The sequence below is a fragment of the Chionomys nivalis genome, chromosome 5 (genome assembly GCF_950005125.1).
Source record: "Chionomys nivalis chromosome 5, mChiNiv1.1, whole genome shotgun sequence".
NCBI classification, from domain to species: Eukaryota; Metazoa; Chordata; class Mammalia; order Rodentia; family Cricetidae; genus Chionomys; species Chionomys nivalis.
This window is the reverse complement of record NC_080090.1, coordinates 39,487,472-39,503,458: the sequence shown is the minus strand read 5'-3', so window position 1 is coordinate 39,503,458 and position 15,987 is coordinate 39,487,472. Positions and strand designations below refer to the sequence as shown.

Here is a 15,987-nt window from a genome sequence, read left to right as displayed (position 1 = left end):
AGCAAACCCTTCCATTTGCTCCCTCATTGTGATCTCAAGGCAACCGCATGAAGCCCTCATTTTCTAGGCAGGAAAAATATTATAGACAGTTAATTCTATACTTAAAACCGCAGAGAGATGCTGGGTGTGGTGGCACACACCATTAATCCCAGCACTTGGGGGCAGAGGCAGGTGGATGTCTATGAGTTTGAGGTCACCCTGGTCTACATGGCCAGTTCCAGACTGTCCAGGGCAAACTAGAAAAACTCTATCTCAAAGAGACCAAAATACGTATATACACACTCACATGCACACACATCATACACATGGATATACACACAAAAATAAGTTACTCACTCAACCAACCAACCAACCAACCAATCAATAACGTAATTTTAAAAAGGACTGGAACCTGGCCATCAGGTCTCTTCCTTCTTCCCACTTTCAGCAAGAAAACTGACCCAGGGAGCTTATGATTGACTCAGTGGGTACAGGCAATTGCTGTCAAGGCCAAAGATCTGAGTTCAAGTCCTGGGATCCAAAAGGAAAAAAGAGAGAACAACACTCACAAGTCCTCTGACTTCTACACGCACACTCCACTCCCTGCCCCATAAATAAAGCAATGGTAATATTACTACTACTAATCCAGCATAATTGTACAGATTCTGCCTTTTTATTTCTCTAAATTGATATGCTGTTGCTTCAGCCATTCTCCTTGCTCAGTGCCTTCCTGTTTTTCTGCATCTTCTAAAGCAATCTCTTTAGCGTGCAGTCAGAACTCTGCCCTCTAGTGGCTTCCAGTTATCTTTCAAGACATTATTAGAACACATAAGCCAGGAGTTACTGGCCTTTAAGTGGTGCTTTCTGATACTTCTGCCTTGGCAGGGATGCTGCACGTCTACTCCCTCTGGCCTCTGAGCCCACTTTGTTAAGATTGTACTTCCATTGGCCACTGTTGGTTGAATCCCTTGAATCCACCAGGCATCAGCTTAGACCTCTCCCAGCTTCCAGAGACTATCCATGTCTGGGGTCACTGGTGGCCAATGCTCACCCCACCACAGCTCTGCTGTTTAGTGCTACATTGTGCCCACTGGGCTGTAAGCTCTCTGAGAGCCAAACGTTACAGCTGGGTCTCCTGAAGTTGTATGGTGTGTGACTTGCATAGTATTAAGTGCTAGCCCTGTGCAACACTTAGAACTGGCACAAGTAGATAACTAAACACACTTGTCTGACTATGCCATTCATTCATTCATTCATTCATTCATGCATTTATTCATTCAGGGTTTTGAAGCAGAGTCTCGCTATATAGCTAGCCTGTCCTGAAGCTTGCAATCCTCTGGGCTCAGCCTCCAGGGTCCTAGAAGTATAGGAGGGTATCGCCGCACCTGGCCAGCATGTTATTTGAAGTGGTGAAATCCCTTTAGTTCTTGCCTCTTTGCACTTCTGGAGCTGTGTGACCAAGAGGGAAAAGAGACACTCCTGGGTTTCTTCAGTGTTAGAGAACTGAGTGGGAGCCCCGAAGGTCATTGGGGATATGATTCTAGAATAGCCTGGCAGGTGGCAGTCCACAGACTAAGGGTGGCACTGACTATTGTTCAGGGAGAAAGAACTAAAGGATAATAGTGTTGCATACGAGACAGGGTTTCAGAAGCAAAAGTTAGGTATGCCTGCCTGCCTGCCTGTCTTTCTCTAGTGCCTGCTCTAAGGGACTGCACACTCTGAAGTTACTTGTCTGTGTATTAATGACCCTGAAGTCAGCCCTGGGCTTCCTGACCCTGTCTCATCCTCTGCCCACAGTAAAAGCAGAATTCACAGAATTTTTGCTCCCTGAGGCCTACAGATGAGTCTCTGGGTCACTGAAACCCACAGTTGTTTCCTGGAATGAGCTCCCCTCTCCATTTCTCTAGAAAGGATTTGATCTCTCCATACTGTCTTGTTCATTTTCTCTCTCTGTAATTCACGAGACTTGACAGTTCACAAAGGAACCAGATTTATTCTCTGCCTGAGAGCAAGAGGAAACAGAGAGGGAACAAAGCAGGGTGATCTCATTTAGCCATTTGTTTCCCCAAAACTCATCCATTGATGAGAAAATTAATCAAGACTTCCAAAGGTGACTGCAGTTTCTCTTAAAGGTCCTACATTTCAGCTTGAGTCTTGGTGGGAACAGACCCGCTCCACAGCACAGTTCCCGTGGGAACAGACCCGCTCCACAGCACAGTTCCGGTGGGAACAGACCCGCTCCACAGCACAGTTCCGGTGGGAACAGACCCCTCCACAGCACAGTTGCAGGCTTATTCTCCTTTGACAGCCCTGGTTCCTGTACATTATGGACACTGTGGACCCAGAACTCTCACAGTAATTTATTTATTGCTGCTGCTGCTCCTTTCTTCTCCTCCTCCTCCTCTATCTTCTTCCCCCTTCTTTTCTTCTTCTAAGGACACTTGTGACCTTTTTCATTAAGATTGGTGATATTTATCTGTCCTTTCTCCAGCTTGGTCAGAGTGATTGAAAGGAAGGTCTGCTTCCATGTCTTCTCTTTATCCATCCCAGAGCCAAATCATGAAATGCTTTTTAAATTCATTAAATATTCTGTATGTATATGTGAGGGCATACATAACTGTGTGTGTGTTTGTGCACACATGCGCGTGTGCGTGCCGAGACCAGAGGTTTACTTTGAATGTCTTCTATTTTCCACTTTGTTTTTAAAGACAGGCCCTCTCCTTGAACCTGGGGCTTACAGATTCAGTTAGTCTGGCTGACCAATGAACTTCAGGGATCCTTCCGTCTCTGCATCCCCAGAGCTGGATTTCTGGTACATGCCACCATACCAACATTTTACAGAATGTTGAGGATGAACCTCACAGCTTCCTGCATGGATGGCAAGCACTTTACCCAGGAGCAATCTACCCAGCATACTGGAATCCCTAATCACTTGGAAAGTATCCTGTTTGCCAACTCTGTCCTGGAGTTTGGCAATGAGCAGGTCAAAGAACCTGACCCTGTGTAGCTCAAAATGCAGGAAATCTGTGCATGGCACCGCTCTTTAAATGCCTCTGTAGGTATAGGCAATGTACTTTGACCTGAAGATGCCACGTTCTCCAAAAAGACTCCTGATCACCTATGGAGGCAAAACCATCTTTGAAGAGTAGAGCAACTTACCTGTGCCCTCCAAATACTGACAAAGTGCAGTTTCTAGAACACTGTAGGAGCTGGATATGCATGGATGAAGTAAGATTTTAATTCCTGGTCTGCCAGGGCCAGTGTAGCCATTACTCTTGTACAATTTGAACTCCAGGACCAATTTCCAGAGCTTTCTAGTGAGAATGCTTAAATTTTAGAGGCAGGTAGAGGTCTGACAAGAAGCAGTCAGACTCCAGGATGACCAATTTTGGCAGAAGCCCTTGACTTCAGTAGGCTTTGTTCAGCCTTGTCTTGTCTTTTTTCTTTTCCTTTCCTTTCTTTTCTTTTCTTTTCTTTTCTTTTCTTATGTTTGTGGGTACAATGAACTTTATTGATGGTATTCAAGAGAATAGGGCTCCCTAAGCCCCTCCTGTTATTCTGGGGGTCGCGGTCTGTGATGGAAACTGTAAGGGGGCTGAGTTGGGACAGGGACTGCTCAGCAGGTGAGAGCCTCTCTCTTACTCTCATGTCCTTGCTGTGGTGGGTTGTCCAGGGCTTCTTCCTCCTTGAAGCCCATATAGGCCATGAGGTCCACCACCCTGTTGCTGTAGCTGAATTTATTGTCATACCACGGAATGAGCTTTAAAGGTTGTCACTGAGAGCAATGCCAGCCCCAGCATCAAAATGGAAAAGTGAGCATCACTGTTAATGTCACAGAAGACAACCTGGTCCTCATTGTAGCCCAGGATACCCTTTTGTGAGTCTTGCAGAGATGATGCCCTGGGTAGTCCCATAAAGCCACAACATCCCAGAAAGGTCATCTAGTCTTCTGGTTGGCAGTGATGGCATAGACTGTTTGTCCACAATGACAAAAATGTCATGGATGGCCTTGGCCAAGGTGGCTAAGCAGTTGGTGGCAGGAAGCATTGCTGACAATCTTGAGAAAATTGTCATGCTTCTCATGGTTCACACATCACATTCATGGGGGCATCAGCAGAAGGGGAGGAGATGATGACCATTTCGGTTCCATTCTTCAATTGGGCCCTACCCTTCTCCATGGTGGTGAAGATACCAATATACTTTACAAACTACTTAGCACCAGAAGCACCACATTTGATGTTGGCAGGATTCCACTCTTGGAAGAAGGTGATGGATGGACTTCCTATTGATGTCAAGTTTCCCATTATTAGCCTTGCCTGTGCCATTGAATTTGCCATGGTCATATTAGAATATGTAGACCATGTAGTTAAGGTCAATGAAGGGGTCATTGATGGCAAAAATATTCATTTTGCCAGACATAAAGGCAGCCTTGGTAACCAGGAACTCAGTACGGCCATATCTGTTCACTCTGATCTTCACCATCCTGTCTTAGGAACAAGGCTGGCACTGCACAATAAGATGAGGCAGTCTCTGAAACAGAGAGGAGCAGAGAGTCACACTTCATTTTCTTAACCCCAAATTTATTTTATGAGTTTTAGGATCACACACACACACACTTTCACACACACACAGACATGAACACACACATACACAGAGACACACATACAGATGGACATGCACATACACACAAATATACACAAATAAGCAGACAAAATACATCCACATTGTATACATACATACATATATACACAGACATGCACAGACACAAACGGAGAGACATGCACACACAAATACACAGATACATACACACATGGACATGTACATACACACATGCAAAAATACACAGAAGCACACACAGTCATACACAGACATGCACACACACACACATACACACACATACACACATACATGCCCACACGGGCACAGTAGCTTTCTCAAGCCTACTTGGCTGTGTCAAAGCCCATTGAGGGACGTGGAAAGCAGAATGCTGGAGAGAGAATAGTGCCTTGGAGTTTTATAGCCCGTGGAGTATCAGTTATAAAAAGACCCCTGTACCCCCACCATCTTGGGGCTGGTCATGCTTTGCCATTCCTACAGAAGCCAAGCCTCCTGTAGTCTATGGTGTTGTGGGTAGTCAGCTCCCAAGAAATCGTGGAATTCCAAGTAAGTTGTGTACAGCACTGTCTGTGTCTTCCCAGTGTACAGCTTGGGCTGTGGGTCAAAGCCAGCCATACCATTCTCTTTTCCAGTGCGCAGATCTAAGGCGGCTGATGAAGAGAGGAGCCGTCGTGCTCAGCGAGCCCGGGATGAGTACCGGCGCCACTCACTCCGAGCCATCCAGAAGGGCACAGTCGCGGGCCTAAGCACCATGTTCCAAGAACTTGGCCAGAACCATGAGCAGGAGGCAAGACTCTGCCATCAACTTCCATGCACCAGTCAATCAACACCCCTTACAGGAGCTGATAGGTGTGTTAGGATGGGCCGTGGACCCATGATGCAAGCTCCATGGGTTCTGAACCAGGCTCTGTTTCTTACTTGTTTATTATTTGCCCTCCCTGGGCCTTAGTGTTCCAATCTGTGTAATGGAACAGAACACAGAAATAGGGTGGGACCTTTCTAACAACTTTGCTGTTCTGGGGTTAGCCTTTCAGTGGTAAAGGAATCTTACAATCTTTAATAATCTGAAGAAAAGTATACATCCTATTCCCCTCATAATCTGCATATCCAAATACCTCAAATGTTTTCATAGTTTTAGAGTCCTTGGTCTTGGCCAAAACCTTGCACCAAAAGGCCTAAGATGGAATAAATGTAGCCCAGTAGCTGGGAAGCAGGGCTACAGCCTTTTCTAATTCTGAATGGAGCTGGTTTGCTCCTTGTTTGAACAGCAGGTTTGCAGATTAGTGTAGGCACACTGAGAGGCCCGTGTACACATTTGTGTCCGTAGACAGGTTGTTTGCCAAGGACACTTAAGCAACAACCTATGAATGGCAAATCAAAGACACAAGGTTACCTGAAGCCTCTGCATGTTCTGTCTGTCTGTCTGTCTGTCTGGACTGACCATGAGATTGGCTCTTATCTCAGGGCCCCTCAGCAATCCTTGCAGCACAGTTTTCTTTCCTGGGGAGGGGAGCTATGGGATTGAGCACCTGTGGCTCCCTCATCTCCAGGGATTGTTCAAGAGTCAGTTTACCCCCAGATAGTGTGGTTTATCCAATGTTGTACTAATTTGAGTTTGGGGTTGTTCATGACCCCCCACTCCTCTTCCCTAGAGTCAAGCAAGAGCTGCCTCTGGCTTCACAACTCCCCTCCCCCTTCCCCTTCCTTCCTCATGATGTACTAGAAGGCCTAAGAAGGGATAGTGTTCATAGAGAACTCTGATTCCTTCCTGGTGTACAATATCCTCACAGCACCTTCGTAGACATTTATTGTTCTTTGCTTCTTACCTTACCCTACTCTAAGCCCTGGGCTTCTTTGAGTTCTTGCCAACATTAAAAAACAAAACAAAAAGCAAACAAACATACACCACCTTATTTCTTCTTCTTCTTCTTCTTCTTCTTCTTCTTCTTCTTCTTCTTCTTCTTCTTCTTCTTCTTCTTCTTCTTCTTCTTCTTCTTCTTCTTCTTCTTCTTCTTCTTTTTTTTAGAAAAGCTGCCTGTATTCTGCGTGTGGATTTGCTATTGGTTAACAGAGACTCTGTCAGTGGGCATTGCTATTTCAAATCTTCTGCAGTCACCAACCAGACCCTGCATGTATAATCTTGCGGAAGTTAATTTTATATTGGGAAACTATAATCTGCCAAGATATCCTCCCAAGTAGGGTCATTGTTCAAAGGCTGTGTACTTTTGAAATTCACTGGCCCTGCACAGGGCTGTGACCCATGTTTGAATCTTTCACATCCTTTAGCCTGGCCCATGGTGTTGCCAGCCTTGTTTCGTGTAAGGAAATATGTCTTGGAGTAAGTTTAAATACTTACACATGACTGTGGGCCAGACTAAGCACTTCACATATCTTGAAGGGCCATGGTATTTCCTTCTCTTCTGTTGTCCAGTCCACCGTTTTGCTGTGTGATCTGTGCCCCCTTTACCCATCTCTAGAAACTCCCCAATTTAGGGAAAAATTGTGGCAAAATCATTTGATTTTTGGAGGTGGAATTTTCTAGGGTGCTGAAATGCTTAATATTTATGAGATAAAGCTCCTATGTGTTTTCCAAACCTGGGAGAATAGTCAGAACTGCCTCCCCTTCTTTGCTCTTAAAACTTATTTATTTATTGTGCATCCATAGATGTATACATAAACATAATAGATCATGCATACAGAGGTCAGAGAACAACCTGTGGGAGTTAATTCTCTGCACGTGAGTCCCTGGGATCAAACTCACATGGTGTGACTTGGTAGCAAGTGTCCCCACATGCCAAGCCATCTCTTCCCACTCAACTTCTTCCCTTTCTTTTCCCTGTCCCGGTTCTTTATTCTCTTCCACTCCTCTGATTTGTCCCCTCCCTTACTCTCTTTCTTCCCGTCAGGACCTGGGAGCGTCCTCTGCGTCCACTGTCCAGAGAAGTCATCGTGCGCTGGTTCAAGGAGGAACAGCTGCCTCGCAGAGCTGGCTTTGAGAGGAACACCAAGTCCATCGCTCCCTGGTTTCATGGTATTACACTTTCTAGGCACCATGGAGGGTAATGTTCACGTGTCCGACTCTTTCTCAAATGGAAGGAGTCTTGGATGGCTGTAATGAGGGGTGTGGAGGACTTTGGGGTCCATGCTGCCTCAATTATGCCCCAAAACTTTTGACAAGAGTCCTAGAGTCCAGGATCACTGGGATTCTAGAAATGCACCCCCACTGCCTTCTTGGAAGTTGTGAACTTGGGTCCCATCCACTGCTGGCATCACTTAGTTTCCTTGGCTGTCAAGTCACCCACAAGGTTCTGTCCTTGTACTCATAAGACAGTGAGCCCCCAGGGTCCCAGGCTACTGGTGAGCAGGGTCAACATCTTGATTGTATTTGATTCTGCAACTCTGTTATTAACCATAGCCACAGCAGGCTGCTGGCTCTGAAAAGAATCCTTTTTGGTTATATTATAGATTGATGAATGAAGAGTTCAGCATCACTCAGATGCATTAGACCAGGAGGCTCTTTAGAAATCGTCCAGTTCCTTCATTACAGAGGAGGAACAAAGGCTCAAAGACAGGAGAGAGTTTTCAAAAGATACTAGGTGATGTGTGCAGTTAGCTCCAAAAATGAATCTCAAGGACCATAGCTTCAGTCTAGTGATCTGAATACACAATGGCTTCAAGTAGGGCAACACTCAGAACCGTGGCTTCACTGGAGACTTGCTAAAGAGAAGCTGGGGTTTGGTGTCTGTGCTGGTTGTTCAGAGGTGCTCTTGGCAACCAGTGGAGAAGGTAAGTTGAGGTGATCAAATTCATCTCTTTTTGGAAAGGTCTTAGTGCTTTTTAATTTTTATTTTTATGTACAAAGACTGGCATGGTCTCTTTCACTGGGTAGACTCTCTTGGATAATCCATTCAAGAAAGGTCACTTGGTTCAACCTAATGAAGCCCATGCCATTTGCATATTGATGGAGACACTGCCGGTACATGCTCCGCAGTGACTCCACAGAGCTACTGGCCACCCATGTTGCCGTCAGACTTGTAGCTGAGGAAAAGGGAATTTAGTTTTACTTTCTATTTCAATGGAGAATAGAGTAAGCTTTATGTTGTCACAGAACAAATAGAACCTAGATTTGTGTAACTGACTTCATGTTCTGCTGACAGTTTCCACCATAAAGCATGTAGGGATATTGTTAACACATGGAACAGAACTATTTAGTGACCAAGTTTTCATTCTGTGACAGAATGAAAGAAATGGCTCATATATGGAGCATGGCCAACTGCCTTAGAAGGGCTATAGTTATATTCTAGGATTATGTTCCTTTTCACTTTTAGTGTGAATGGATGGTGATAGCTAACAGTGGTTACTTTAATATATTGCACTTTTGGGGAAAACCCAGAGCATCAGCAGCCCAATTTTGGCTCCTGAGACACTGTGTGTGTAACATTCTCTAAAATGTTGAAGTTGAGAATAACTGGAAGGTCTCAACCTCCTTCCCAACATGGAAATTTCCTGAAAGGCAGGTGGGGCTTCTGTACCATTAGAGAGAGAGAGAGAGAGAGAGAGAGAGAGAGAGAGAGAGAGAGAGAGAGAGAGCGCTAATCAGTCCTCTGGTAGCCTGTACAATCTGACAATCTGTTAACCTCCTTGGCAGGGACTCTGCTCAAGCCTTTGTTGGCTGGGTATCTTAGTGGGGGAAGTCCTACTTCATGTAGGTCTCATCTTCTGGGAGCACTGGGTCTACTTAGATAAGCTCTTGTCGTAGATGATGAGCTCTTGTCATAGGTGGAAGAGAATGATGGGCAGCATCAGTTTCTTAGAGTCAGTTATGCTGTTGGTTCTGCTTCATACTGCCAGCCACACTCTGTCACCATCTTCTTCCTCTTCTTCCTCCTCTTCTTCTTTTCCTCCTTATTTCTTGTAGAAGACTTCAACATCATATATCAAATGATATAGACATAGTGAGTTAGGAAGAATTTGAGGCAACAGTGAAATATATTACAACTGAGGCATAATCTCTTTCGCTGAGCGAGGCATTTCAGCAGGATTTTGATGCAGGTTGAGAATGATGATTGTGATTTATAGTTCACCTGTTTTCTCAGACATTTAGATGTATTGTAGTGAAATCCAAACAGCAGGACACTCAGGGATCTCAAGGTACAGGGCCCTTCTCTGATCTTGGCTGTGTCATTAAACTCTGGGAAATTGACATTATAAATGTGCTTCACAGAGTACCTATGCAAATCAAACCAACAAAGATGCCTAGTCCCCCAAAGGAGCCACATGTGTGTCTTGGAGTATAGGATCAACTATAAGAAGGGATTTCACCTCTCCAAGGAAATACAGTGTAGAGAAACGAGCCCAGAGCCCAGATGGGAGGACAAGTGGAACGGAGATTGTCATCCCCCCTGGGACCAACCAGGGAGGTTAATCAATCCTCTGTGAAAAAGAGTAGCAGAAAAGCAATCCCCTTTCCTTTGCTCATTGCCACGTCCCAAGAATTATGAGAGACTTGAAGTTTTTTTTCCTGAGAAGTGCCAGCACATAAGCTTGGCTCTGGGAAAAAGCTATTTTTGGACTTCAGTGTGCGCCTGACATTATTGAGTGTTCTCTGTCTGAACATCGGCTCATTTGGAACACATTCCTCTTCCTTAGCTTTACTTCTAGAAAAGGCTTAAAATATGTTCCGTGGTTTGTTGTCTTGGCAATGATGCATAGCAGCCTTGCTACGGCCCCTGTGGCTTGGCGCAGCAAAGGGCTATGTGGTTGATGATGAGTTGAGCATGGCATTGGTAAATGAGTCCTGTTGAGTTCTGCTCAGATGCTGGGCATGTGTCCCAAGTGTGGACTCATCCTAATTTTAGCAGGGATAATTTTGCTCAGGTAATATGTTACTGGCATGGTGCTTATTCTTACAAGCACAAAGTATGGAGCTGGCATTCCCCATCTTTGTAGACGGTGCAGTCTCCAGGGAGCCTAGAAGTTAGGATGGCTTTCCTTTGCCCACTCTTCTGATGCTCCATTTCCATGTAGTCCCCCCTGTTTTACTTACACTGTGTAGTTTGATATACACCATGTCACACCACTGTCAATGGTTTCTGAACTGGTCATGGACATCCCTTTACAGGTGACCACCAAGAGACCCAGAAAGCTGGAGAAACTGACCCAATCTTTCCCCAACAGTAAACCCAGGATTTTATTAATTCTTTTCTGAATATTTTCTTCCTCTTTGAATTCTCTGCTACCTAGGTATGGGTATTGGGATTAAAGAAATCATCCTCTTTGGATTTATAAACTCTTATCGAGATTTGCTTTTGGTACAACCTGCCTTTCACTCTACCTGATCTATGACCTTGCAGAGCAGAGTTGATGTGGATCCCATAGCAGAGTTTGATCAGCTCTGTAGGAATGCTCAGTTTGTGCTGAGAGCAGACGGAGAGAGTAAGCCCATGAGGTGCTTGCCTTTAGTTTCCAAGATTGGTGGGAAAGAAGAACCTGGAATGAGGCTTTGGGGGAATATTTCTGCTCCTGGATAGAACCAGAAAAGCTTGCTGAGGTCTATGAGCTCTGAATGAGAAGAAATAAAAAGGAGAGGAGCCATGATTGGTCCTGGGTTTTGGCACCGGACGAATCAAAAGAGGAATTAAAAAAGAAGGGCGTGGCTGCTCTTAGGTCTGGTACAGGAGAAAGTTTACTGTAGATATGTGGGAGAGGATAGCCAGAGTCAAAGTTTATTACAGACATGTGGGAAGGTCCAGCATGGATGTGACCAGACTGAGCTGGACCATGTGGGAGAAAAGGGGGACAGAGAGGGGAGGGGGGAACAGGTGCAGTAACCTGGAGGCCCAGAAAAGTAGTTGAAATGACGGGATTATACAGAGAAGGGCAGCCCCTGGGCTGAAGAAGTTTAGGGTTGGGGTGGGGCATGCCAGCCAGGAGGACCCCTGTAACAGGGAGGAACTGAGGGATGCTGGGAAAACCTGGGGGCCAGGTCAGCTTTAATATGTTAAATAGGCACCTCAACCTTTTGTCCAGGGTTTGAAATTTAATAAACTCAAACACTTAAAATTTATGTGAAGCTGCAGCTGGAGCTGGGGACAATGACAACATCTGGTCTTGTTCAAGGGCTACAAGTATTAAGTTTTGCAAATCAATGCTACTGCTTGTAGATAATAAACATGGTGGCCTTGGGAGGTGAGCGCTGGGACTTGAAGTGCCAGCGGCTTCAGACCTCCAGGGCACACTGAAAACCAGTCTCATCACTCAGATAAGAAGTAAACGATGACGTCATGTGACTACACCAAAGGAAGATGGTACTAATTTAGCCTTCCCTCTCAAAAACAAACCAAACAAACAAAAAACCCACCACAAATCATCATTTTGAAGTCGTTTCTGAAAGCCATCCGAGTAACACAGGTCATTACAGAGCAGGCATGCCTGTCAAAGAGCTTCCCTCTCTTGAGCAGAATTTGAAAAAGCAGTTCTTACCCCAAATGCAAAACTTTTAAAGGTGGAAAGAGCGGGTCGCGTGACCCGTTTTCTTTGTTTTTGTAGTTCTGGAGATTGAATCTGAGGCCTTGCACAGGCTAAGCAAACATTCTGCCACTGAGCTGTGCTCTCAGCTTCTTCTAGCATTTTTGTTTGAGGTGTTCCCACTAAGAAAGAAAGGACTTGTTTTCATTCTTTCCCTGAAAGTCTGCATCGGTTAGATAGCCCCAAAAGGGATTACAAAGAACAATATTATTTCTGCTTAAGCAAAGCAGATTGGACTGGCATCCCTAAGGCTTTGACTTTCCTTCTAGCTGTCTATAATTCTAGTGCTGGCTCTGCTCCCAAGCCCTGCATAGGATATGGGACCCGAAAGGCAAAGAGGCATTATTTAGCTTAGTGACTTCCAAGGTCGGTGGACGTGTGACCTCTTGTTCTCAAACATGCCCTGGACTGTATCTGCGGGACTGTGTCTGGGCGCATGCGTGGGAGTGTGATGACTTTTATGTTTCAATAGCTTTCTGAATATTTACTTTGTTTGGGCACTGTATCAAATATACATTGGCTATCCAATACTTCATTTATTCCTCATATGGCTGTAGGAGTATGTAATAATACTAACCATTTGGTACCTGGAGCTCACAGTATGCCATTCTTTAGGTAGGGAAAGTGGTGGGAATAGGGGAAGAATTGGAAAAGGGGGAGCTGGGGAGCGATTTGATCAACCCACATCAACAGACAATAAATTAAGATATAGCAGGCTTATAACAGCAAGCGGTTATAAAGGTCAGAGACACAGGGCTCTGGCCAGGTTATAAGAAGAGTGGCAGAGGCTGCACAGTACAGAGCTGGGGTCCTGGCCTCGACTGTGTCAGTATTCATCAGGGAAAGAGCCAGGAAAGGGGGAGGTTTGGTGCACAGCCCTCAGGAGAGAGCTGTGTAGTACTCAGAGAACTAGCACGGCTGGCTCCCATCCCAGGCATCCTGCCTTGTCTTGTGATCTCATGTACATGTACAAATTTGACTTCTGTTCTTCTACCACGTTCTTTCCCAGCAAAGGGCATTCAGTAGAAGTGCAGCTGATAAAACTGTAGACTTTTAGTCTCTTAAACTTTGTGTCAAATTTGTCTGAAAGCAAAGAAATAAACAACTACTTGGTTACTCATGTTACCGGCTCACCTTCCCCTGAATCCTCATGAGACTTTTGTTCAGTTGCAGGTGATACAAAGCAACATAACCCCCCACCCAAAAAAAATCAGCTCGCATGACTGCAAAGCCCACACACATCTGGGTCCAGTTTCAGCCTCAACCTGATCTGAGGGATATGTATGCTTCAACCACTGGCCCCGCTCTGCCACTGAGCCCCATTGCTCACCGTCGCTTTCATTCCGAAGCAGCCATTGCTTAAGGCGCCAGGCCTACATTCTGGGAAGTTTAAATGCAGCAGCAGAGAGGGCCTGCTTTCATTCAGCATCCCCAGGATTTTTTCCAGATGGTTACTTCATGGCCTCCAGTTTAGTTATATGATCACACCTAAACCAATCACTGTGGCCTGGTAAATGGACTGCCTGATTGGACTGTCTTAGGACTGGCCAGGGCAGGTGTAGACATAATCTACACTGTTGAAATTGTATAGAGAGAAAGCAGAGGAAGGTCCCAGTTCCTTTGCCAGCAGATGGGAGGCAGGACCGAGCAGGTGAGGCAGAAAAACTGCCTGCTCTCTGCTGTTCAGAGTCGTTAGGTGGGTTACAGGCTAACAGGACACACGTAATCACACCTTTCATGGATCTATCCAGTTGGCATAAGTGCTACGTAGAATACGTAGCCAGCCTCAGAAATCATTTGGCTAAGTGGTGGCTGTCACTCACTCTTTGTCATGTTCACAAATTTGGATGTGCATTGTCTCCAAGATCCGTGTGATAAAGGCCGTTAACTGGGTCACCACCCGGTGTTTAGGAGGTGGATCAACCTAAAGTGGCTATTGGGAGTATGACTTTAAATGGGATGATGGGTGGGAGCCCATCACTCCCCTTTGGATTCCTCCCCAGGAGATGAGCATGTTCCTCCACCCCATACCATTTTTTTTTTATTGCTGATTATCCTACTTTATCACCTCTCTACTAGATAAATCAAAATACTGTTTTGAATATTCACATGTGGTATTTACTGTTTCTTATAATATCTTGTATTAACCATTTTAACATCACCATTATTAAATTGTGTTGACAAACCATCACACATTCAGAGTACATGTCTACCTTTGGAATTGCACTCAAGAGGCTGACATGAGGATTATGAATTCAAATGTATGTATGCCTGAACAATTGCTGATGCACAAGCCAGGCTGAAGAACAAACAACAAAATCTCAAGGGAATTTGTGAAAATACGAAGAAATGAAATCAGGGACAACTTGAAAGTTCATGAGGAAAATGCCCTATGAATTTAAATGATAATGCAACCCTGTGCCCTTCTTAAGGCTGTGCCCCCTAGCTCCTCCTCCAGAGGCCTAAAGTTGGTCTGCTCGACCATAAGCAAACCTTGCCCTTTTCTATGTTGACCACCTAAGGTGCTTTTTGCAGAGACAGAACACTAACCTGCACAGTGGCCTCGGTGATTAGAACCTGGCACATCAGCTGTGAACAGTCACGGACGATATTCCCTCTTGAGCATAAATATAACTAAATCTAGAAAGGCTGTCCACCGAAACCCTTGTCTCAGCAGTTAGCCATGGTTCAGTTTCACTGGGAGGTTAAAAAAAAGATGAAGGTATTTGAACACATTCATCACAATCTCTGTGGCTTTCAGATGCTTTGAGGAAACCGTTGAGAATGAAGAGCTTAATAACTCCAGCCTCCTTAATGATATTGTCTGCAAAGTGTGGCAATAAGAAAGGGAAGTCACAAAAATGAATGAGAAATAGCTAAGCAGTAATAGGGGAGTTGTCAGCCGGTGAGGCGAGGCCGCAGCGAAACCTTTAAGAAATATGCACGTTAGATAAATGGAGACTCATAAAAGGGGAACCAGGGCAGCTGGGCTGCCTGCGTGTCTTTCTTTCCCAGAGTGAAGCACTGACAGAAATAAAAAGAGCTCATTTGGTTACTTGGGTGGCTTCAGTTCCCAGCTAATGATTTCCTAGGATGGAACTGGGGTTGAGGAAGAGATGGAGATCTGAGTTGGGTTTGAGGCTGTGTTACCTGGCAGATTTGTGGGTATATCCGAGCATGGCAAGTTTTGGGTCTAAGACGTGCCCTCCTTTTGATGAGCAAATATTTTGATAGTGGACAATTTACACATGGTGTTTGAGAGCATCCAGATGGGATTTGGGGCAAGAGTTAGTGGAGTCAGGATGTGTTCACTTAAGGTCTGTACTGAGATGCAGCAATGGAGGAAGCTGGATGCTGCTGGCCCCCTTCACTGCTTGCTAACTGCAAATACCAGCCTTGGGAGAGTAAGGCCTTCCTGGTGGGAAGGCGGAGTTAGCTTGGCTTGTTTTCTAACTCAGGACACATCGCTGCTCTTGCAATGTCCTCCTGCAGCAGTCAGTAACCCTGGGCAGAGAGGCGACTCCAAGGAAGGGCTTGTTGCTTGATAGTGTCCCTATCATTTTCCAGTGATGCCCAATAAAGGGTGCTGTAGCTGTTGGTCTCTGCATACCTGCAGACCCTTCTCTGTCATTCCCATTAAGGGTCCATGTAGGTACAGAGGCTGCTTGCTTTAGTTTATTATTGTAGCCATGACATTCAAAGTATGTAAAGGAGAACAGGATCAGCTGGGTTTGTGTAGCACTTTGTGGCAACAGCACTCCACTTCCCACTGTGGTCACAGCCCCTGGTGTTGTTTCACGTTATATGTCTTTTATGTCCTCCATGTCTGTGGCTTCTGTATCCATGGATTCAACCAACTGAGGA

General features: G+C 45.2%; 1 protein-coding gene across 2 annotated transcripts in view; it reads left to right on the top strand.

Annotated features, from left to right (window-relative positions):
- Positions 1-15,987, top strand: part of Sh2d4b (SH2 domain containing 4B) — a 58,103-nt gene that overhangs the window by 32,780 nt on the left and 9,336 nt on the right. For both annotated transcript variants that reach the window (XM_057770553.1, XM_057770552.1), the window contains exons 5-6: positions 5,229-5,445; positions 7,503-7,627. In XM_057770553.1, coding sequence (XP_057626536.1) covers positions 5,229-5,445; positions 7,503-7,627 — 342 coding nt within the window. The remainder of the gene's footprint in view (positions 1-5,228; positions 5,446-7,502; positions 7,628-15,987) is intronic.